General features: G+C 36.1%; 1 protein-coding gene across 1 annotated transcript in view; it reads right to left on the minus strand.

Moving 5' to 3' along the window:
• Nucleotides 1-24,684, minus strand: part of LRP1B (low density lipoprotein receptor-related protein 1B) — a 2,414,068-nt gene that overhangs the window by 1,113,483 nt on the left and 1,275,901 nt on the right. The window contains exon 21 of the mRNA XM_006880809.1: nucleotides 19,624-19,806. Within this exon, the coding sequence (XP_006880871.1) occupies nucleotides 19,624-19,806 (183 nt within the window). The remainder of the gene's footprint in view (nucleotides 1-19,623; nucleotides 19,807-24,684) is intronic.

A 24,684-nucleotide genomic window follows, 5' to 3' on the forward strand; every position in this document is an offset into this window, starting at 1 on the left:
GATTGATTCAGTGACTGGGGTAATCAGGATGGGTGTGTCAGAGGCAATGCGATTGGCACAGCATAGAGCGGGGTTTAGGGCTGTTGTACATAGGGTCGCTATGAGTCACAAACGACTTGACGGCACATAACAACAACAACAACAACAACAACAACAAATTTTACGAACAAATACATATTCATTTATCTAAAAAAGCTTGGCTTCAATTCAATTTAGTAAATATTTAATTTGTTATATGTGTTTAAGAATCTCTGGTGGTGTAATGAGTTGTAGTGGGATGGTAACAGTAAAGTCAGCAGTTAAAACCCACAAAGTCATTAACTTTAAGCATGGAGACTACAGAGGAAAGCTGAGGCAATCACCTATTGTTAAGATTAATAGCTTTGGAAAACCAATGATGCCTTATTATGAGTCAGAATCAACTTAGGGGCAGTGGGTTTATTTTGTACTTGATTAGGTGCTTAAGAGTATTTAAAGATAGGAAAGACAAATTCCTAAGCAAAAAGTTCAGAACAAAATAAGAAACACACAGGCATCAGAGTGTGCAATGAAATTTTCAAGGGAGAAATACCAAGAAAGAACAAGCTGATATGTAGAAAAGAGTTTTGCAAGAAGGCAGAAAATTTTCTATAGTAACATAAATAAAAAGGCATTTCCTATAGACAGCTTCCTTAAGCTGTAGTTGTAATATTTAAATATATATTATGTACAAAACTGATGGAGAGTAATAAAAAAGAGAAAGTGATGGGGCCGAGATTTACTATCATGCTGATTAATTCTACAGATCAACTGAAGTTTATCAATAGTGACAATGAATCTTATCTTCCTCTGCTTAGTCACTGTTGTATTTCAGACCCTTTATTGCACAATTCTGTTTTGTAATTGTGCATTCTATACTTTGGGAACTCTAGTAGCTTAGTGGTAAGGAGTTTCACTGCAACCCCAAAGGCACATGGTTCAAGTCCACCAAGTGCTCTATGAGAAAAGGATGGCCAGTCTCCTCCCATGTGATTTACTGCTTCTGAAAACCCACTGGAGGGTCAACTAGAGGTCCCATCTGACTCAACAGTACTCAGCAACATATACTTTATGCCATATCTTATTTCCTGAATAATATATAAATAACCATACCAGGTTATATATAAAGAGTTATGTGTAGTGGATACTTTTCAGGGGCAATCTTGAACACTCAGTTTTTGCATTATTTGCTCAAACTCTACCATCCATTATAAGTAACTACTATGTAAAGTATAGGGACAGGAAGGATGGGGTATGATTGTTGTTATTATGTGTTGTAGAGTCAACTATGACTTATAGTGACCCTATGAACAGTATTTCTGAACCCTGCCTTATGTTGAGTTAATTTCACTGTCTCTGACACACCTATCCCCATTGCCACATGTAGTATGTCAAATCTCATCCAGGGTCTTCCTTCCCTTTGTTGACTCTCCACCCTTCCAAGCATGATTTCTTTCTCTAAGAAGAAATATGAGGTCTACAGTTCATGGACTGTAGATTCCTAATTCAGTAGATGTTTTTTAATCTTACAGAAAATGAAGGTTTATTGAACATTCTAGGAATGTAGAAGGTCAGTTTCTATAGTTAGAGGTAGCTAAAATTCTATGTAGAGGAAATTGAAGCTAATAATTGCCAAGGATAAAATTATAAGCTACAGAAAGTTCTGATTGAGAGGTAAAGAAGGCTTAACTTTTGATTATGATGTGTGGATAGAAAGAAGGATATGGGTAATGTTAGAGACTCTAATGGTAACTGTGAGACCTGAAAATGGAATACTTGTTAGGAGAGTCAGAGTGATTTCTGTTTTAAATATCATGGTTTAGGGGATTGAAAGTGCTTCAAACAGAAAGAACATATTCTGTCTAAGGACAGAAAATGAGATTTTCAATAAAGTTAAACAAATATGTCTGAAACAGAGGGTAAATTTCCATGATAGCAATCTGGAAGGTATGTCCTAAGAGATAATGATAGAAACTTCGGAGAAAAAAAAAAGGCATTGCTGTGGAAAGCTACAACAAGAGAAAGAGAAGCAAAACACAGAATTTTAGAGAAAACCTTTGCAATACCTCTTAAAAAATAGGCAATCACCAAATGTTTTTAAATTAAACATAAGGGATAGGGAGAAGAATATGGGCAAAGGAAAGTGAAATAAAAAGAGAACATTAAATACTGGAACTGGAGAAGAGTACTAAATATTCCATGGGCTGCCAAAAGAACAAACAGATATGTCCAAGAGAAAGTACAGCCAGAATGCTCCTTGGAGGCAAAGAAAACAAAACATTACCTCATTTACTCTGGATACGTTGCTTGGAGAGACTATTCCTTGGAGAAGGACATCATGGTTAAAAAGGTGAAAGGTCAGCAAAAGAGAGGTCAACACAGAGACTTTAATGGTCTCAAGTATGTAAGAGATTATGATGTCAGAGATTGCAAAGAAAAGGACAAGTTTCCAATTTGATTTCATAGGGTCTATGAGTTGTACTTAATGGCACTTAATAAAAACAACAAATGGTAAGTGATATAGAGGATAATTGCATATGAGAATTTATAAAGAGAATCATTAAAAGAAATGATACAAAGTCAAATCATGCTATAGAGAATGAATTCAAAAGACTATGTTAATAATAAAAATATTATCCATTAAACTCATGTCCTAAGACCTTTTTGTATATTCAATCATGAATCTCAATTTTTTACTGTTTTACATGTAAGAAAATTGAAACTTAGTGTGGTTTTGTGCCAATATTATTACTAGTACCTGTTAGTCGAGTTAGTTTAGTCTAGTTAGTTTCAACTTGTGGTGGCCTTACATTTGTCAGAGTAAAATTGTGCTCTGTAAGATTGTCAATAATTGATTCTTTCAAATTAAATCTATAGGACTTACTTCTGATGTACATTAATGTGGATTTGAACTGGTTAGCATTTAAGTATGCTACCTTTTTGTAAAAGCAGCAGATGCAGCTTGAGGACGGTTGAGCTTGACTTTTACCTTCTTCATAAAGGGGAACAGTCCCCATCAATAATATTCATAGCAACAAACAGATAGCTGCTGGGTCAAACACGTCCCCCTCCCCCATGCTCCTGCACCTATATCCACCAATCATGGGGGTCTGATATTCATTGTTGACTCACAGATTTAAACTCACAGTTGTGTTATTGAGAGTGGGATTTATTAGAGAAAAAAAGTTGGGGAGAGGGGAAAAGAAAGAATATATCTCAATAAAAGTTTAGATTTAGTCCAGCATTCTGAACCCAGATCAGCAAGACAAAATTCTTTCATTAGTATAAGTCTGGATTCAGTTCAGCAGCACAAATACAGGAAGCCTCTGGTTTCCTTAATTATTCAGCAAATGTTTTCCTTCAATGATCCAACAAACAAAACCTTTAGTTGCGGTCATTATCTCAGGATTCCTTTCATTACATCTTATCACACAGTCTCTTCACGGTAGTGCCACAATATTTCCTCTCTACACCACTGTCACCAGGATCTTGCTTTACAGTATAGAAAGCCTGATCTTGCTTATATTTGTTCCACAGCTGTTGATGATTTGCAAGACCATGTGTCCACAGTTAAGGTAGTTAAACTGCTGAGGGCTAACTTAGTGGCTAGAAAAGCCAAATTTTAAACTAATGTTACACTCCTTGTACCACCCAGAGATTTCAGAGTGGTTTGAAAATTAAACTCATGCAGTTTTAAATGCTTCACCAGCAGGTTTCAACATGGAAATCATGTCCAAGAAGCTTTGAGATGATGGACAATCTCTTCCTGTGGATATTGTTGTTGTTGTGTACTGTAGAGTCAGAACTGACCCATAGCTGACCCTCTGGTAGAGATTGCTCATATTTCTCCCTCGGAGCAGCTGATAGCCTCAAACTGTGTTCCTTTAGAATTGCAGCACAGATTCTTGCCACTAGTCCACCAGAGCTTTTGTGCAAATTACTGACTCTGAAAACCCACTGAAGGACCAGCTGTGAATAAGTTCTGACTCAACAGCATATAAGAACAACATCTCTCGTGGCTTAATGATAAGGAGATGAACTGCTAGCCCAAAGGCACATGGCTTAAATCAGCTATTCTAAGGGAGGAAAAGCAATCTCTTTCCACGTCATTTATTACCTCTGAAAACCAACGCAAGAGTCATCTATTTGTTGATTCCAACTCAATAATGCATAACAAAAACAATTAAAACAGCACCTCCACCAGCAAGCATAGAAAACAGAAGTTAAGACTTCCAGAGGTAAAATAATGAATGAGAAGCAAGACACATAGGATGACTTGATGAAGGTACGTAAAATTTAGGGCTATTGAATTGAATTCAAGTCAGAAAGATCTTGTAGGACAGAATGAAAATGTCCTTTAAGGATTCCGATTCTTTAAATCTATATGTGAGCAGATAGCATAAGCTGTCTTTTCTTAAATTATTAATTTTAATGAAAATTTACAGACTTTGGATTTCCATTCATTCATTTTTGCACTCTTCTCCCTGCCCACCTCTCCCCCCAGTTCACACTTCTCTTTGAAAAGTAAAAGAAAAATTTCTTCATTTTAGACAATTCTTCCCCCCAAGTCTACCACACTACGCAGCCTTTGTTCTGGACTCCTGTCATGACAATAATACATAATCATATATCCCTTTTATATAGTTCTCTCTCTTATCTGTTTCAATGCAGTATAAAGAATTTATTCTCTCTTTCTCAGTCTCTCCCAACCCCGATGTTAGTCTTATTTTACAACAGTGGCACTATGCAGTATTTGTCCTTTTGTGATTGATATCTTTCACTCAGCATAATGTCCTCCAGGGGCACCCATTCTGTATAATATTACATGAATTCTTTGTTTCCTTTGGTGAGGTTGCTGCTGGATTTAAGCTTTTGAGCTTTCAGTTACTAGTCCAAAGCCTTAACCCTCATAAAGGAAGCCTTAATGGAGGAATTGCTGTTGTGATTGTTAAATGTTTTTGAGTTAGAACCAACTCATAGCTGACCTTCCAATGGGTTTTCAAAGCTGTAAACTGTGGAAAAGGTTGCCATTTTTCTCCCCTAGAGATACTGGTAAATTAAAATAACCATAGAGGGTCTGCCTTTTCTGTAACGGAGCCACTACCTAAGAAACTACAGAGAGCGGGAAGATCAGGATAGAGAAAAGAAATTGAAGATATAATCATGAAAGAGATTAAAGTACTATGGCAATTAGAAATGTCAACACCTGAACACCACCAATTGGCAAAATATATGGCTGATTGGTGTCTGCCACCAAGTTGGAACAAACCCATAGCTGATTTTTAGTGGGTTTTCAGAGACAGCAAATTGCACATGAGGAGGTTGTTCATCTTTATCCACCAAAGCAGCTGGTGGATTCAGACAACAAGCCTTCAACTTGGCAGCACAGCTCATTATGAAAGGGAGAAATTACTTAGAAATGGGAATAGAGGCAGATAAGAAGAGTTTCAGAACTGTCATTAGAAGACACTTAAGGAGAAAAAGACAACAAACAACATTAGGAGTATTTTACAAGTCTATGGGAAGAATGCGGCATTAGGATTGGAGGAAGACTCATCAACAACCTACATTATGCAGATGACACAACCTTGCTTGCTGAAACTGAGGAGGACCTGACACACTTGCTGCAGAATGTCAAGGACTATAATCTTCTATATGGATTGAAGCTCAACATAAAAAAGACAAAGATTCTCACCACTTGGCCAATTGGAAGCACCATGATGGATGGAGAAGAGATTGAGGTTAACAGTTACAGCTTGCTCAGCTCCAGAATCAATAATTTTGGCACTAGCACTCAGGAAATCAAAAGACAAATTGCATTAGGAAAATCAGCTCACAGGGATCTTTCCAGAGTACTGAAAAGCAACGATGTTAGTCTAGAGACCAAAGTGCACCTGATCCAGTCCTTCGTCTTTGCAATTACTTGTCATGCATCAGAGAACTGGATAATGACTAAGGATGATTGAAGAAGAATTGATTCCTTTGAAATGCAGTGCTGGAGAAGAGTCTTGAAGATATCATGGACCACCCAAGAAAACATACAAGTCTGTCTTGGAGATAGTGAAACCTAGTTTCTCCTTGGAGGCTAGGATTTTGAATCTCTGTCTCACATACGTTGGGTGTGCAGCCAGGAGGGACCGATCCTTGGAGAAAGATATCATGCTAGGAGGGGTGGAAGGACAGCATAGGAAAGGAAGACTCAGGATAAGATGGATTGATACAGTAACTAGGGCAATGGGGGTAGGTGTTTTGGTTAGAGCAGGCTTCAGAGCTATTGTACATATACGGTTGCTGTGACTCACAGGTGACTTGACAGCACATAACAATAACAACATGGGATATTATTTGAGTTAGAAATAAATAGAGATGTCACATTACATTATTTAAAGAAAGGGAATGAAATGACATAATTTCAACTACCCCATGACAATTTTTTATATAATTTAAAATCACTTTTCCATTCTGCGATATTTTTGGTCTTTTTTCCAGTTTGACATCTTTCGTATTTACTAAATTCTGTATTTCACTATGAATCTACTGATTTAACAGTTGGAGAGAGTAACGAAAACAATTTAAAAAGACATTTTCAGAGGCTCACAATGGATTTTTACTACACAATTGATCAAAATAGAAAGTGGTATTAGTGAAGCTACTGTTACTGTTCAATTCCCTAGTCTGTGGGTCAGTTTCTTTTTTTTTCCTCCTTTTTACATTTCAACATTCTAAAGAAGTAAGAGTACTTCATTCTTCACTCTTAATTCTATCAGAGAACTTGGTTTTAAAAGTATGTTATTTATTTCAATAGACTCTAGTGCAATTAAGGATTAATCTATCTTAAGCTTTTGAGAAATAATCAGAAGGGTATGATATTAAGGTCTGATACTTTTCAACTTTTTTCCTCAGTACTATTTTGAATCTCCTTTCCTTTAAGAAAGCAGTTCAAAGATTTCAGAGTCTGTACCATAAGGATCATTCCATCACAGTCATTCATGTTCAAATTTAAGGCAAAGGAAAATGCAAAGATGAAGGGCAAAAAACATGTCAATTTATTTAGTTCCTTTTCATCAAAGAAGCAAAAATATTCTCAAATGATGCTGGATAGATTTTATTTATATTTTCACATAAATATTTATACATGCCTCCTGGTCTTTATAGGAACACTGGTAAATAGTAGGGCTGGGTGGAATTTTCACTCCCATCAAGAACTACAGGGACTATTTGCCCTATAATCTTGACATTACCGTATAGTATCAAGTTTTGTTTTTCTGCATCTCAAGAATAGCACTTTTGAGATTCTTTTTCACCTGTTGTTATGTTCTGTCAAGTCACCTATTATTCATAGTGACTCTTTATACAATCAATAGCTCTGGAGCCTGCCTTGTCCTTAGTCAGTCTCACTGACTACCCCCATTACCCTAGTTACTGTAGCAATCTATCTCATCTGAGGTGTTCCTCTCCTGCGCTGTTCCTCTACCTTTGTGAGCATGATGTTCTTTTGCAAGGATCGATCACTCCTGGCTACATTTCCAAAATATTGTTAAACAGAGTGAGACAGTGCTTCAAAATCCTAGTATCCAACCTGGTTTCACCCTCTTCACGACAGACTTATTTGTTTTCTTGGTGGTCAATGGTATGTTCAAGACTCTGCTCCAGTGCCACAGCTCAAAGGTATCTTTCTTCTGTCATCCTTGGTCATTGTCCAGATTTCTGATGCATAGCAAGTAATTACAAAGACCATGGCCTTGATCAGATATAGCTTAGTCTCTCAACTGACATCATTGCTTCTCAGTACTCTGGAAAGGTCTCTGATAACAGAGTTACCTAATGCAATTTGTCTTTTGATTTCCTGACTGCTAGGGCCAAGAGTGTTAATTGTGGAGCTGAGCAGGCTGTGACTGTTAACAACCTCAATTCCTTCTCAGTCCATCATGGTGCTGCCAATTGACCCAGTGGTGAGAATCATTATTTTCCTGATGTTTAAGCCATGCTTGTTCCTCCATTGTTCACGAAGGTATGAATTTAAAATTTCTTACCTTCTCTTTGACTATATTATTACCATTTGTTGAGATAGGTTGGAAGACCAAGTGTGAGAGAAATTTTTTATTATGTTGTTGTTGTGTACTTTAGAGTCAGAACCAATCCATAACTAACCCTCCACTGGGTTTATAGAGACAATTAATCATACAGGAGGGGATAAACCAACCTTTTCCTGTGGAGCAGCTGGTGGCTTCGAACTGCATACTTTCAGGAATGCAGTGCAGTTTCCAGCAGCTAGACCACCAGAACTCCCTAGTTTTGGGTCATTGTTTTAATATTACCATTTTACATTTAAATTTACATTTTATGTACCTTTTTACATTAAACCAAAATCTGTCATTGTTGAGTCTATTCTGACTTGCAGAGACACTATAGGTTATAACTGTTTTATTGTGTCCCTAGGGTTACTATGAGTCGTGTTCGACTTGAAGATAATCAACAACTAAGTCTGCAGATCTTTGTGGAAGAAGATTGCCACAGCTTTCTCACACAGTGTGGGTTGTGAATTCCAAAAGAAAACCTTTCATTTAGCAGTATGTTTTTAAGTACTATGCCACAAGAAATTTTTTCTTTTAGTGTTTCACTATTGTTGTTAGGTTGTTAGGTGCCATCCAGTTGAATAAGACTCATAGGAACCCTATGAAAAACAGACCTCCAGCCTCTCCTATCCTGTGCCATCTTCATCATCTCTGATACACTTTAACCTATTGCTGAAGTCATTGCATCAATCCATCTCATAGAGGGTCTTCTTCTCTTTCACTGACTGTTTTTGTTATTGGTTCTGTTGAGATTAATTGCAGACAGTTTATAAGAAATGTCAGATCAACATAGTCTCAAATCCTTAACCAGCTGTATAAATCCATAATTTCTAATATTAACATTAACAGCTTAATTTCATAATTCTTCCTTAGGTTCTGTGATTTGCTAGAAGGTCCTCCAGAGATTCAGACCTGTAAGGGGAATGATTCATGTGACTGTAGATATGTAGTTTTTTCCAGAAATAGGTGGGCATTGAGCCAGGCTGAACGCAGTTGGATCCTTAGTTTACCATATACAATTTCTCAGTCCAGAGAGCTTTTCATCCTCTAGAAAGCTTTCACGAAGTTAACACAGTGATACTGCTATTCCTATGTTAGTGTGTTAGAAGCACTCTCTTATATTAGTTCTATAGCGGTTGATGATTTGCAAGACCATGTGTCTGCAGTTAAGGTAGCTGGAGATCATTCACCTAGTGGAGGCCAAGATATTTTTATTGTAGGAGTATGCAATGAGGGTTGCAGAGTGGATTTTATTTGGGGGTAGAGGGTGGGGTTTGGGGAGGGGCGGGGGGGAATTGTGTACCAATGAGGGAGTTTTTCTTTTGCTTTTCAAGGAGAGGAGCAAAAGGGGGGGAGGGGTTTGTGCGGGGAGAAGGGTGCAACAATGAATGAATGGAATCCCAAAATCTCTGTAGATGTTCATTGAAATGAAAAATAAACAACCTAAATTTAAAAAAAAAAGAAAGAATTTTTCTTTTACTTTTCCAAGAGGGTAGAGTTCTGGGGGAAGGATTGGGAGGGGAGAAATGTGCAACAATGAATGAATGGAAATCCAAAGCCTCTGTAAATTTTTACTGAAATTAATAATAAACTTAAATGTAAAAAAAAAAAGAAAGCAAATTATAAGGTTTCTGACACCACTCTGACCCTCTATCTTTCCAAACATGATGTCACTTTACAAGAAATTACTTTTCCTAGCAACATGTCTAAAGTACAAGAGATGATGCTTTGTCATTTTTGTCTCCAAGAAGCCCTCTGGCTGCACTTTCCCTAAGATATATCTACTCTTCTCTAACACTACAACTGGAAGACGTCAATACTTTGATGTAATTAAAGTTGTATCCGTTTCTTTGTAAAATTAGTTGCTGTTGTCGTTACTGTGTACAGTCGAGTCAGATCTGACCCATAGCTGAGCCTCCAGTGGGTTTTCAGAGGCAGTTAATTGTGCAGGTAATTGTCCATCTTTCTCCTACAGAGTAGCTGATGGATTTGAACCATATACCATTGGAATTGCAGTGCAGTTTCTTATCACTAGGTGATCAGAGTCCCAATATTATTAGGGAAATGTATCATGCTCCAATATCTCAATGCCACATGTTGCCACTGGTAAAGGGAAAATAAAAAAAACCAAAACAAAACACAAACCAAAATGCAACCAAACTTTAAAATCACCCCATGCATATTCATTACTTCAGTATTTCCTAAGAGCTAAATCTGGAAAACTTTAAAAATAAAAACCTTTTAAAAGAAATTTCAGTTCTGGACTGAATATTATGGTCGTTTAAAAGATTTTTTTAATCTTAGAAAATTGACGATTTTATTGAAGCAAATAAAAGATATAAAAATATTATAGATGTGCATAATATAATATTTATAGTTGTGATTCACCACACTGATGTCAGGAATGCTCATAAAGATCTATTATGTGTGTACATGTAATTGTGAATTGGTATTTACCAAATAGTTTTGACACATTTGATACACGCATAAAACATTAAGTCTTCTATACAAAAACTCCAAATTAAATTAGGGCTAAATTGATGTTTAAAGTATCAATTTTCACATTTCTTTTAATACATGAATTTAATGCAGTACTGCCCTCATTAAATTTTGCTTTGCATGATAATCATTCTATATAAATATATGATGTTTTATTAATGGAATTATTAAAATGGATAACTCATATTCCATGTTAAGACATGTAAAAATGTTTTTGTGATCCAATCCCCCAAAGAGGAACAGCCTTATAATTCAGTCATTTTAAAATTGATTTTTATTTAGAGAAAGTTATTTCATAAAAGTCCATTGTAAATATCAATAAAGACATGAAATAAATCACAAGATTATGAAATTGTCTATTAATTTATTTAATTCTGTTAATATTTTCTCTTCATATTGTCTGCAAATAGAAGATTCAAATGAGTTTTTCCTAGTTGATATCTTTTAGAATTTACATTGTTAGGAACAACTATAATTTCTTTGTTCAGTGAGAAAGAGCTGCCTGGTATTAAGTCTCACATGTACATTTAATGATTTAAGTCAACACTTTAGTGAAATTATGTTAATGTGGTACTTAACCAATTTCTTTTGCTTTAGGACTATATAATACATAAGTGAATCATTTAACATTCCTAACAGTTACTATTTTTTATCATTAAACAAAAGACTACATAGTTTACAGAGGTAAAAAAGTCTCAGTTTTAACAATTGCATTAAACAACCCTACAATCTAAAAATGCATGATATATTTTTATTTCTATAACATAATAATTTTTACCTCAAGTAATTTTTTCAAATTTCTCATTTATTCATGGGAATATACTTTGATATATAGGGTAAAATGAATTAAGTAATATGTGCCTTCCAACCATAATCTTTAATTTTCCAATGTATTGTAATTTCTGGCCCTTCATTTGTGCCTAAGAAAGTTCTGGTAGCATGGTTCATAGGAAGTTATGCTGCTAATCCAAATTTAGTATTTCTCTGGTGCTTCAAAACTGCCAATGACTCTGAGGGTCACACATGAGCAATTTCCTCCTGTCAAATTACTGTCTCCAAAAACTCAATGGAGGGTATGTAATGACCGAGTTCCAGCTTGGTGGCAATGATTGTGTGTGTCTGTACTTAAGACTTCATCTGGAGTATTTTGCTTGCTATTTAAGGAAGTAGTATATGTGTGGGATCTATCTTGAATACCTACCTTACTGGAAAATATGACCTGTATCAGGAACCTTAGTTCTCTTGGGGTTGTGGTTTATAGTCCTATGGTTCTATATAGACTAATATTCCTTATAAACTATATCATTTTCACCTTGGATACTGCACCCAACATGGTTCAGTTGTTTCTGAGAGTTAAGAACCTTAGTGTCTTAATATAAGTACCCTGTTCATTATCCACCTGCCTCTAAAACCACACTTCAAACCTGATACCCAGGTTTGAAAATTACTGCTATCACAACCATTGTTTCAAACTCATTCATTTTGCTGTTTCTGTGCTCCTCATATTTTGTCACTGAGTGAATAAGGAATTAGACTTCCAACCTACGAGTCATTGCACAGGAGAAGGCTATGGCAGTGTGCTTTCATAAAGATTTACACCTTAGAAAACACTATGAGGCAAGTCTACTCTGTCCTATCAGGTCACTATTAGTCAGAAACTCTTCAATCGTAGGAGATTTGAAGCCATAGCTTATCCAGCTGTTTGCCAACCAGGTATTGCAAAAGGCATTGCCCACACTAAATTGAAAGAGGTAGAGCCATTGTTGTAAAATGGGACTGACATTGGAATTGAGGGAAGACAGAAAAGGAGGGGAGGAATGATGTATACTGCATTGAAACAGATGAGGGAAGAGAACTGTTTAAAAGGGATATATGATTGGGTATTATTGTCATGATAAGAGTCCAGAATGGAGGCCGAAAGAGTTTTACTTTTCAAGAAGAGTCAATTGAGGGTGAGTGGGTGGGCAGAGAGAAAAGTGCAACAATGAATGATTGGAAACCCTAATTTTCTGTACACTTTCATTAAAATTAATTAAAAAAACAAAAGAAGTGGATGTCAATCCTACATTCAAGCCTGCCTTAACCTGGGAGCTCTACTACACCCTGTCCACCATGGGTAAGCATTATGGCATTTGACACACCAGTGGCACAGTGCTCAATATCATAGTAAACTGACAGAAAAGTGCTACACCACTTAGAACAGTTTTCTTCCCAAACACAATTAACAGCAGGCCCTTGTTCCTAACCAGGTTTTAAATATAAAGGCCTGCCCACCAGGTCGCAATTAATTTAAACAAGAGGCTTCCAAACCACACTGATTGTTGCCTAACCTAGGCAACCAATCAGCTTACACAAGATTGTTAACAAAATAAAACATAACCCTACAGCTTACACACAACTTTCAACTAAATCAAGAGAACCTATCCTCCAGAATCCAATTACTTCACACGTTACCCTCCAAACATCCTGACATTAAGAAGACAAACATCATCTCCACCAGGCAAATAGGTCAAGCATTAGATATTATAAATGACTTTATCTTCTTTGAATCTGCATTTAACACTCTGAGCACCAGATGCCAGGAAATCAAAGAGATATTTTATTGAGAAAGTGTGCCAACAGGCACCTTTCCAAATTTCTGCGGAGAAATGTTGTCAGTTTAAAGACTACGGTGTACCTTAGTCTTGGTCTTTTTCAATCACTTGCTATGGATCTGAAAGTTGTACAATGAATATGGATGAGAGAAGAAATCCAGTGCTAGAGAAGAGTGCTGAATATCTCACAGTCCGTGAAAAGACAAACAAGTATGTCTTGGAAATGATGAAGCCAATAGTGAAGCTTCTTGTAGGAAAGTATAGCAAACTTCAACTGACATACTTTGGGCATATTGTTAGGAGGGGCAAGGCCTTGGAAAATAACACCATGCTTGGAAAGATGGAGGGTCAGTGAAGGAGGGGACAACCCTCAAAGAGATATACTGATACAGTGACTATAACAGTGGGCTCAATGGTGAGGATGGCACAGGATTGAGCAAGGGTCCAGATGCACTGGTTCTCAGGTCAGTAGGAGTCATAGTTGAGTTGATGCTACTTAACAACAACAACATTGTGATGGTGCCTACTGGTTCAATGGTGAGGATTTTTGTTTTCTTGATGTGCAGATGTCATCCTTATTGATGTCTATAGTCTTTTAAGTTTTTCTACAAGTGCTTTAACTCTTACTTTCTGTAAGCAAGTTTGTATATCTGAATAATGCAGGTTGTCAGCGAGTCTTCCTCTAATCCTAAAACCATACTATTCTTTATATAGTCTAGCTTCTGGAATGATTTTCTCACTATACATATTGAAAAGTATGGAGAAGGGATACAACACTGATGCACACTTTTTGTGATTTTAAACCATTCAGTGTTCCCTTGTTCTGTTCAGACAACTGCTTCTTGGTTTATGTAAAAGATTTCCCATGAGCAAAATATAGGTTTTTTTTATATTCCCATTCTTCTCAATCTTAACAATAGTTTTTATGATCCACACAGCCAAACCCCTTTGTAGACTCAATAAAACACAAGTAAACATCTTTGTGGCATTCTATGCTTTCAGCCAAGATCCATCTGCTATCAGCAATAGTGTCCTTTATGCCATGACATAGGCTACAGATAGGCAAACATAAACCTACGCAAATCCCTACTCTCTCTCTTAATTTCCTTCCAGCACTCCATTTCAGCACACAGAAGAAGGAATATCCCTTGTATCAGGCAGTTTGCCATACCTGGTCAGATTATCTGGAGAGTTAACTCAGATATGCTCCCTCATCTTCCCTAGTAAATGGTAGAGGCAGCTGCTGTCTCTACTGTTTCTACACATTCTGGATCCTTTAACACTGCAAATCTTTTTTTTTTTTTTAACACTGCAAATCTTGGTAAGTGGTGATGTAAGACAAAGGACCTCAAACCTACAGCTGCACAGTTTCAAACTGCTGCTGCAGTAGCCATCTTTGAAGAGTAGCACAAAGGCATCAGAAGAGTGCAAAAACCTTGCACCCCTAGTCTGTATTCCCAGATATGATGGTGAACAGAGAGATCACTGAGCCAGACACTCATTGTAGCACACTCGAGGACCTGGGCTTTAAGTCTGAGATGAAATAACCTACAGAGGAAAGAGGTAATCTCTATTCCTTTACAGCATAAAGTAGGTTAGTAGTTACAAATTATGTTTTATATAAAATTTATCAAATGTTCACCTAATTAAGCTAAATATTTTCAATGTCACTTTATATTTTGCTACTGTGGCTAAGCTTCCTTCTTCATACTTTGGGCATGTAGCCAAGCAAAGCTTTTCCTTGGAAAGGGGCTACGTGCTTGAAAAGACAGAAGGTCAGCAAAGGAATCAATGAGACTGACTTGGTGACTTCTGGAATGGGCTCTATTTTGTCATAGATGATAAGAACAGCACAGATAGGGTAGGGTTCAGATCAGCTGTTAATAGGGTTGTTATGAAATTTACTATACTTGATGACACCTAAAAACAACTTCTTTTTCTAACTTTTATACTGTTAAAACTTCATGCTGATATGTTTAATGGCAAAACTAACACATTAGTTAACTAATGCATTTTTAATATTGCTAAAAGTAAAATGAAAACAAGAACATCTCTCTATTTATCATCTATCTATCTATCTATCTATCTATCTATTTATCTCACATATACCTACATACATCCCATACCTTATTAGGCTGCTGACCAAAAGGTTGACAGTTCTAATACATGGACGGCTCTGAGAAAGATATTATGTCTCCTGCCATAAAGATTTATAGGTTTACAGGATCTTCATGAGTCAGCCTTGTGTTGAGAGTTTTTGTTATTAGATGTTGTCGAGTTGAGTATGACTCATAATGACCCTAGGAATAGCTTACTTGGACCCTGCCCTGTTGCGTGCCATCCTCATCATCTTTGACACCCTAGAGCAAATTACTGAGGTCACTGTGTCAGGTCATCTTGTTAGGGGTCTTCTATCCTTCTTTAACCCTTCATCTTCCCAAACATCATGTCCCTTTTTCTACAATAGTCTCATTTAGCTACATAGTGGGTGTGTATGTGTAATATCTACACAGAGATATTTTGCACTTTGATGTTAACATTAACCCATTAATAAAACTAGTTGTAACTAAGAGACACAAGGGTTAAGCTCTCAATTACCTGCTGGAAGGTTTGTGATTTCAACTCATCCAGAGATGGCTGAGCAAACAGGCCTATTGATTTGCTTCTGAAAGGTCACGCCTTTGAAACTCTGTAGAATAGTTTTACTCTGCACACATGGGATGGCCATGATTCAAAATTGATCCACAGCAAATAATAACAACAAATTTAAAAACAAACATATAAACCTTTTTCTTTTCTTTAGCCAATAGTCTGTTTACTTAGCAATATATCACTATGCAGAGCAAATATTTATTGATGTTTATAGTTTGCTAAGTCTTGGACCAGGAATAGAAAAATGATGGCAATTAAGCTTATAGTATACTAGAGGCAAAATACAGATGATTATAAAAATATAATAAGAAAAGAGGGAGGGAACGGACAAAGAAAGATTAATAGTGATGAGAAAATGGCATTGAATAAGACCAGAATTGCACAGCCAATTATTGTAATTGCTGTCAAGAAGTTGTACAGCTGTAAAAAGTTGAATTGGTAAAAGCTGTACGAAAGATACATTTTTAGCAATGGTAAAAATAGCCACGTATGCTTCTTATCTATATCCAAACATCTCCAGTGACTTGATTCAATGGATTGGTGATTTAGGGTCATAGTTTCAAGGGACATCTCAATTAATTGCCCTAATAAAAGGGTTTAGTTCGCCTATTCTCCCTCATGATTCAATACATTATAGTGCCTGGGTGTTAAAGTTTGCAGGTGTTAACCTCTATTCACCTGAAACAAGAGAGGAAAGAAAGTCAGGAACCAGAAAAAAAAATTTGCAGTATGTGGCTGATCGCATCTGTGAACAGACATCTCTTTCACTGTAAACTCAGACATTTTGATGAAAGTTCCCCAGAAGAATCCAAAAAGGGAAATTCTCTGAGATAATCTTTATACCTTCATCCAAAAACGTCCCTTGAAGACACCATAAAACTGAAAAATAATTCAGCTGAAGTAGTAAAAAAAACCTGCCTATGGGATGATGTTCTTTTAAAGATTATCTATTGGGTTAAATTAACAAGAGAAACTGGAGAGATTACAGAGGAACCTCAGGAGGCTATGAGTTTATGGTTATGAGGGACCATCAACTCAGAAAAGGAAAGTGAAGATAATTGTCCAACACAAAGAATGTAAATATTTTTACTAACTTTTACATGTTGAACTGATGAATATTTTTAGGTACATATTTTTATAAAATTAAACAAAATTTTGGAAAAATTAAAGCATACTATATGTCATATTTCTTGGGTTCACTTGTAAAATGGACCAACTGATGGAGAGGTATGGATGAGGGATGGAAAGAATCTCAATGAAGCTGATGAATGTAGCTATTGTAGTACTTAGTCATCATATCAAACTCAAAAAACTTAACATTGCAATGCATATCTAATATACTGTGCTTTCTTCAAAACATGACAACAAACTGGTCTTAAAACTCCATGAAAGGATAATTATTTAAAAAGGGTATTTTTTTTGTTCATCATATTAGTTTATGATCTGATATATTTTAACAGAAATAAAAACTGATTTTGTTCCCTAAAAATTAACATGTTTATAAAAAGCAGTAACTTTAAGCCTATGATTTTAAATGGTTACCTAATTATGAAAAATGTTGTTAGAAAAAGAACTATTTGGAAACAATTGTCTCGCCAATCCTTCAGTTGTTGTTGCCAAGTCAAGTAAAACTCATAAGGACCCCGTGAACAACAGACCTGAATCCTGTCCTGTGCCATCCTTACCATCTCTGAATGACTTGAGCCCATTGATGCATTCACCATCTCACTGAGATACTTTCTCATTTTCTTATATGTTGTTGTTGTTATGTGCCGACAAGTCACTTGAGACTCATAGCGACCCTATGTATAACAGCCCTAAACTGTGCTCTGTCCTGTGCCAGTCACACTCTCTCTGATACACCCATCCCGATTACTCCAGTCACTGAATCAGTCCACCTCATAGAGGGTCATCCCCTCCTGCGCTGTCCCTCCACTCTACCAAGCATGATGTCCTTCTCCAAGGACTGGTCCTTCCTTGCAAATGTCCAAAGTATGTCAGATGGAGCCTTAGAATCCTTGCCTCCAGGGAGCCGCCTAGTTTAACCCTTTCCAAGATGAATCTGCTTGTTTTCCTAGCAGTCCGTAGCATAAATTAATGTTTAATATTTATTTTTTTATCTGAATGCTTGATTATAACCAGGAGAAATGTTTAAGAAAAGCAGCACAAAGTTATCTTCAGATGTTCATCAGCTATGTGGTTCCTGCATTGTTTCTTTTACTGCAACTATGAGAGCTTTCCATTTTTACCTTTTTGCTGGAATATTTAATAAACAGTAAGTTGGAATTATTAAGCACTCATTGTAAAACAATTCAAAGAAATAGCACAGTAAAAGTAATTATGGAGATGGCCTAAGTGTATATTCAAAACTCTAAAAACTCTTCTTTCCAAGGTTTATTTGAGTGATGGTCCACAGTATCTTCTCACAATTATTCATAGTAATGTATGACCTTCAGTTAATCAGCTAATATAGAAAAAGAAGTTTATCATGTGAAGTTCACCCCATTATATGCAGAAAAATATAACATAAAAGCCATAATAGGATACCTTTTGAAGAAATAATCTTTACAGTTAAATATCTCAGCGATTCTCAGAGTAAATAAAAATTTTAATAACATCCATAGTCTTTGTACTAATAAGATCAAACTATATCTTAATATAATTTTAAAAAACTAATTGAAAGTAAATGTATTGAATTCTGTCTTTGCTTTCAAGCCATCAACACTTTAATTTTAGGTGAACCTAGATGTGGAGAAGCAAGAGTGGCATCCAATTCCTAAAAGCACATTCCTCTGGAAAATCTATGAACTTTGATAAATGATGATAGTTACAGAAAGTCTTCAGGCCCTTTTTTCATAGGGTCACTATTGTTGTGCTTGACTCCATGGCAATCAACAACAACAACAACTGATGGGAGAAAGAATGCTGACTGAAATTAGCATTCTATCTCATTTTGATTCTGAAGTGCTAGCTTTGAATGTAGATTATTGTTCTTGTTGTTTGGGGACCCCAGGACTACAAAACTAACCAACAGAGTTTTGTGTTTATAATAAGACTATTAGTTTTCTTAATGTGGAAAGAAACTCCATAGGAACTGTTCAGCATCATAGCAACACATGTATTTAGGACGCATTGGCCAAAAATTGTACATTGGCTTATCTGGCAAGGAAATGCAAGTGTGTGTGTATGTGTGTGTGTTTGTGTGTACACGCATATATATATAATTATGTTCTGTCGAATCGGCTGTGACTCATAGTGACCCTATGTACAACAGCCCTAAACTCTGCTCTATGCTGTGCCAATCTTACTGTCTCTGACACACCTTTCCTCATTAACTCAGTCACTGAATCAATCCATGTAATCAAGGGTCTTTCTTGTGCTGTCCCTCCACCCTCCCAAGCATGACGTCCCTCTCCAAGGAATGGTCCTGCCTTGTAACATGTTCAAAATATGTCAGACAAAGCTTCAGAATCCTTGCCTTCAAGGAGCAGCCTGGTCTTACCCTCTCTAGGATGAACCTGTTTGTTCTCCTAGCAGTCCATTGTATATTCAATACTCTTCACCAGCACCACATATATTTAAATATATATGGATGTGTATATGTATATGTATATGCATATGTGTGTGTATGTATATATACATATATATATATACACACATATGTGTGTGTGTGTGTGTGTGTGCATCTTTTTTTTCCCCACAAAGCTTAGATACAAATTGAGGTTAGGCTTAAAACATTCTATAATCAACTTCAAGGTATAAACTGAAGCTCATGTTGGTCTTACCTGTGCTTCGACAGGAAAACTTGGTTTTGTGATCACATAATCGTATGGTACCATTGCAGCCTTTTTCATCACTGCCATCTTCACAATCTTTTTCCCCATCACAGCGCCACAGATCAGGAATGCAATTTCCATCGGGATGGCATTGAAATTCATTCATATTACAACCAGCAGGAGAATGCCTCTCTTAAATCGAAATGAGGGAGAAAGCAGAGAAGGAGAGACAGGGGAGAAATTATTTTACTTGGTAATTTTTTTCTCCACTTTTTCTTTCTTAAGGCATTCTATCATGTTTGAGAGAATATATTTATATTTAGTTGTGTAACAGCTATAATACAGGTATTTTCAAATTCATTTAAAATATGTTACTAATTAGAGAATATGGTATTTATTGTCTTTCACAGCATTCCTAAAAGTGCCATGTATGAACAGTAAAAGAGAGGGAAAGACAAGATAGAAAAAGGTTTGGCTATTCTATTCATAATTTCAATTAGTGTCTTAAAAATGACATCTTTAAAAGGCTTTTCTCCCTGGAACATAAACGAGGTTTCACATTCTACTCTTGATGATTATACTTGGATTGCTCTTTTGACATTTATATTAATTTCTTCCAGACTATTTACAGTAAAAAATTTTAAACATAATAAATAGTGACTAACAAAATAAAATTTTAAGCAACATGCACAATTCTGAGGGGAAAATAGCAAAGAGACAGGACACATAGTCTCCGTAATGTATGATTTCAATTTTGGAATCAGAAAAAGAGACCTTTACACATAAGAATTTAATGAGGCACTATGCATTTAAATTCAATTTATCAATTAATAATTCATATAGTGCCAGGTAACACTTTTCTCCCAAACCTGCTGACTGAAAACACAGGTTAAATTCTCAAGCTAAGCATAAACATGAATAACACACACACACACACACACACACACACACACACACACACACACAAGGTAACCATTGAGTATGACTACAAGTTTATTCAAATGAAATAAAATCCAATATCATTAGAATTTATAGTGATAGTATTGTAATTTCTTTTTTCTTCTAGTGCAGTGTTTTAACATAACTAATTTACTGCTTATGTCCTATAACGACATGCAGCAATTATTCTATATTATACCTATCTAAATAATTAATCTACCTAATTATGAAAAATCTGAAACAAGTTCAGGTGAGTTGGACCTTACTCAATGTTCTGTTTTGGTATGGATCATGTTGTTATGAGTTAAAATTAGATTGATTTACAGTCAAAGCTAAGAAGAAGACTTACATCACCTATGTAGTTAATTATTCTTTTGAAACCTGTTTGGTCACCTAGAACAAAGCCTGTAGATTTGTAAGACTTAAATTAAATGTCTAAAAAATGATTAGTTTAACTTCAAGGATTTTAATTTTTGTTCTTATTTTCTAGACTATGAAACACTCAGTTCTTAATTAAGTTAGGTGTTTATTTAATGGTTTTGAACATCTCTGGTAGGCCAGGCTGCAATTGTTAGATTCCATCACATGGCAACTCTGTGACCTTTCAGATGAAGATGACAGGCTTATCTTCCATTAGGCCTCTGGGTAGGTTCAGACTCTCGGCTGGTAGTTGAGTACTTCCCAGGGATAACTGCATGTGCACGCAGATGCATGCCTGTGGGCGTGTGCGTGAACACAAACACACACACACACACACACACACAGAGTCACACAATGCACGTATTTCTTTTCTTGTCTCATCTGATCCCGTCACAATATATTTCACATATTCATGATCTAGTTTTCAATCTCTGTTAGGTTTTGGTGAGTATTAATGTTTAGAAATGCTCTCGCCTTCTGCCAGAAAACACAGAGAAGAAGTCATGGGGTTTTATTCCTTTTCACTCTCTTGCCAAATGAATACAGCTTCCATTAACAGTTGTTGATTTTCCCCTGAATGGAAGGTTGTATTCCTCTGAGAAGCTTGGGATGACCAGTCGGAGTTTCAAAACTCTGTGGTTCCCCAGAGGCTGTTTCGTAAGCTTTGAGCTCTGGCACGATCCATCATTGCAATACACTTGTCCCAACAGATTGTTAAAAGAAGTCTGTGCTTATATGTATACACTCATGCGATTTGACTCTTGTGTATTCATGTTACAGAGGTTGGTTACATTTTAACTGTTGCAATTTTTGTGTGTGTCTTTACCCTGAAGTTATTTAAACCAAACATACAATCTGGGGAATCTAATAAATACATAAATTCAGACCTCTGGAGGAAATATGGCCACTAGTGGGGGAATTAATTCAGATATTAAAAAGATTTCACTGTTACTAAATGTTTGTTGTTAGAAGACTAGGAATTGTACAAAAAGTGTCCCCAGCTTTCTAATGTTGAAAGAGAATCAAGATTGCAAAACAATTATTCTTACATTGCATTGCATTGTTATCATCAGAAAGACATTTCATTGTTGTTGTTTGTAAATAATGTTAAAAATTCCCTGAACAAAATTTCTAATGACAGCGAGGCAAATTCAATGGATTCTATAAATTGTGATTCTGAACAAAGTAAGATTCAGGGTTTTCCTTAAACTATAGTTCATTGCAAAGATCTTGAAGAGTAAAAAGCGCTGTGTATTATATGTGTACAGAGTTACTGGCATTTCCCATAATTACCACATGTCAGCCCTTGCTTTGTTCCGAGCTTTTAAAGGCATCACTATATACTGTTTCCTGCACCTGTGTGGGCTTGTTTGTTCCAGGTTCCCAGACATCCTTCATCAGTCCAGAAGCCACTGCGATGCTGATTTAACAGCCTATCTGTGGACTCATTCCATTTACTAGCAGAATGCAGAAGTAACTTTTGTCTGTTCCTACCTGAAGCAATCAGAATTCATATTCCCCATGCAAGTTAGGCTACCCTGTTTTCTAGAAGGAATCACTTATTAGTACAACAAGTTAAACATTTCCTACCAACTAACAGGTTGGAGGCTCAAATATATCTAGAGGCACCCTGGAATAAAGATATATGGAAAAAATCATCTGAAGAACTGTTTCTACTATGACAGAATAGTGTTGTCAAGAATTACAATCACCTTAACAACAATTCATTTAGTCGTTTAGTTTTGTTTGGCTTTTAAAAGATAGGATTCCTTTTTCAAGTCTATCTCCTACTTAAAGGTGAAGATGATAACATTTTGTCTGAAGTTGTTTGGATATATTATCTGGAGAGATAGGTTCCCAGAGGAGAACATCATGTATGGTAAAGCCGGCACAAAAAAGAAGATCCTCAATAAGATGGCCTGAGCCAAGAGGCTGTAGAAAAAATAGGTTCAAACACAGCCTTAGTTGTAAGGCTGGTGGAGGACCAGGTAGAGCTCCATTGACTTCTTCATAGAGTTGCTATGACTCAGAACCTAACTAATGGCACGTAATGCCACCAGCAAATCTGAGCTGACCAGCTGGACTGTGTTGCAGGTGGAGAGTGGACATGGTCCTGTGCTTTTCCATTTAATATAGGTTGGATGCTTCAGAGGATGCTTCCTGTCTGGCAGCATCATTATCTCTGGTGAAATATCAGTGAAGTGAAGCCTAGGATATGCCTGTTACATAAACCTATTTCTATCTTATTCAATGTTGATGATTCCTGCAGATTCTTTAAATGTACAAACCTCTTATTTGATATTCTCACCCACATTCTTTCCTTACCTCCCTCCTCACATTTTATTTTGTTGTAACTCATTTGTCTTGACATGCAGCACCCACTAGAGTTCATCCTCATAAACAGTTGCATAAGACCTTGAAAATAACTTAATATTTCATGGGCTTTCACAGTAAATTTAATTATAAAAAAGGATACCTTTGTTTACTATCTGGATCAGATATAAAGTTGAATAGGCTAGAATAAAATGCTGAAGACAATTTAGTATGCTAAACATTACACTAGTGGTATCATTAGTAGAATACTATTGGCATGAAATCTACCCCAAAATAGAGAAAATATTGTTTTTAGCTAATTAACAGTTAAAAATTCAAAGCCTGAAATTTTCCTTTGGTGCTTAAATTTTATGAAGAATCTAGCAGATCAAGAGGAGTCTTGGTGGCAGAGCGGTTAAAATACTCAGTTGATAACCAAAAGGTTGACAGTCCCACTTTACAGGAAGATGCAGTGGTCTGTTTCTTAAAAGAAAAAAAAAGAGATTTAGTAAGCCCTATAAGAAAATTCCACCCTGACTTACAGAATTGTTTTGAGTAAAATTGATTCTATAGCATTAGATTTTGTTATTGGATTTTACATTATCTAAGAACAGAAAACATTGATTGATCTGGTGTATGAAATAAAGAGAGAGTTCTTCATTCACTGCATAAATTGACAAGTTATTACAAGTTGTTGTTGTTGTTGTTGTTGTCGTCATCGATTGCCTTCGAGTCAAACATGACTCATAGTGACCCTATGAACAAAAGGCCTGAAGCTCCTCTACAACTATTGATATTTATCAAAGTTCATAGAGTTTCCAGAGGCAAACTATTTAGGAAGTAGATTCCAAGTTATGCTAAATATCAGACATTAAGTTAAACACTTTGCAATGTGAATAATTTACATTTGACATTTACTCTTTGGAGTAAATAATAGGCTCTCAAATTTTTACTAGAAAAATAAGAACAATGGCGTTACTTAATTTTATATTTAAAAATCATATTGATGGCTACTCTCATAACCAGTTAGTTGGCCAGGTGTTAATCTTCCAGATTTCTTGGCACAATTTGGTGAAACACATCTAGGGCATCATCTGTCTGCTGAAATATATAAATTGGTATACTTTCAGTTCCTGAGGTCTTGTTTTTCCAATTTTTCAGAGCATCTTGAATTTCTTTCTTCATCATCACAGGCTCTTGCTCATATATTGTTTCATGAAATCCTCTGTATTGGCCAATTCCTTTTAGTACAATGGCTATTTATACTCTTTCTATCTTCTTTTCAGACTTCCCGGATCATTTAATGTTCTTGCCAAACCATCCTTAAATATTACAACTAGAAGGTTGAATTTCTTTTTCAGTGACTAAGGATGATAGAGCGAGAAATGATACCTTTGA

The sequence above is a fragment of the Elephantulus edwardii genome, unplaced genomic scaffold (genome assembly GCF_000299155.1).
Source record: "Elephantulus edwardii isolate Elephantulus edwardi_28Jun2011 unplaced genomic scaffold, EleEdw1.0 scaffold00010, whole genome shotgun sequence".
NCBI classification, from domain to species: Eukaryota; Metazoa; Chordata; class Mammalia; order Macroscelidea; family Macroscelididae; genus Elephantulus; species Elephantulus edwardii.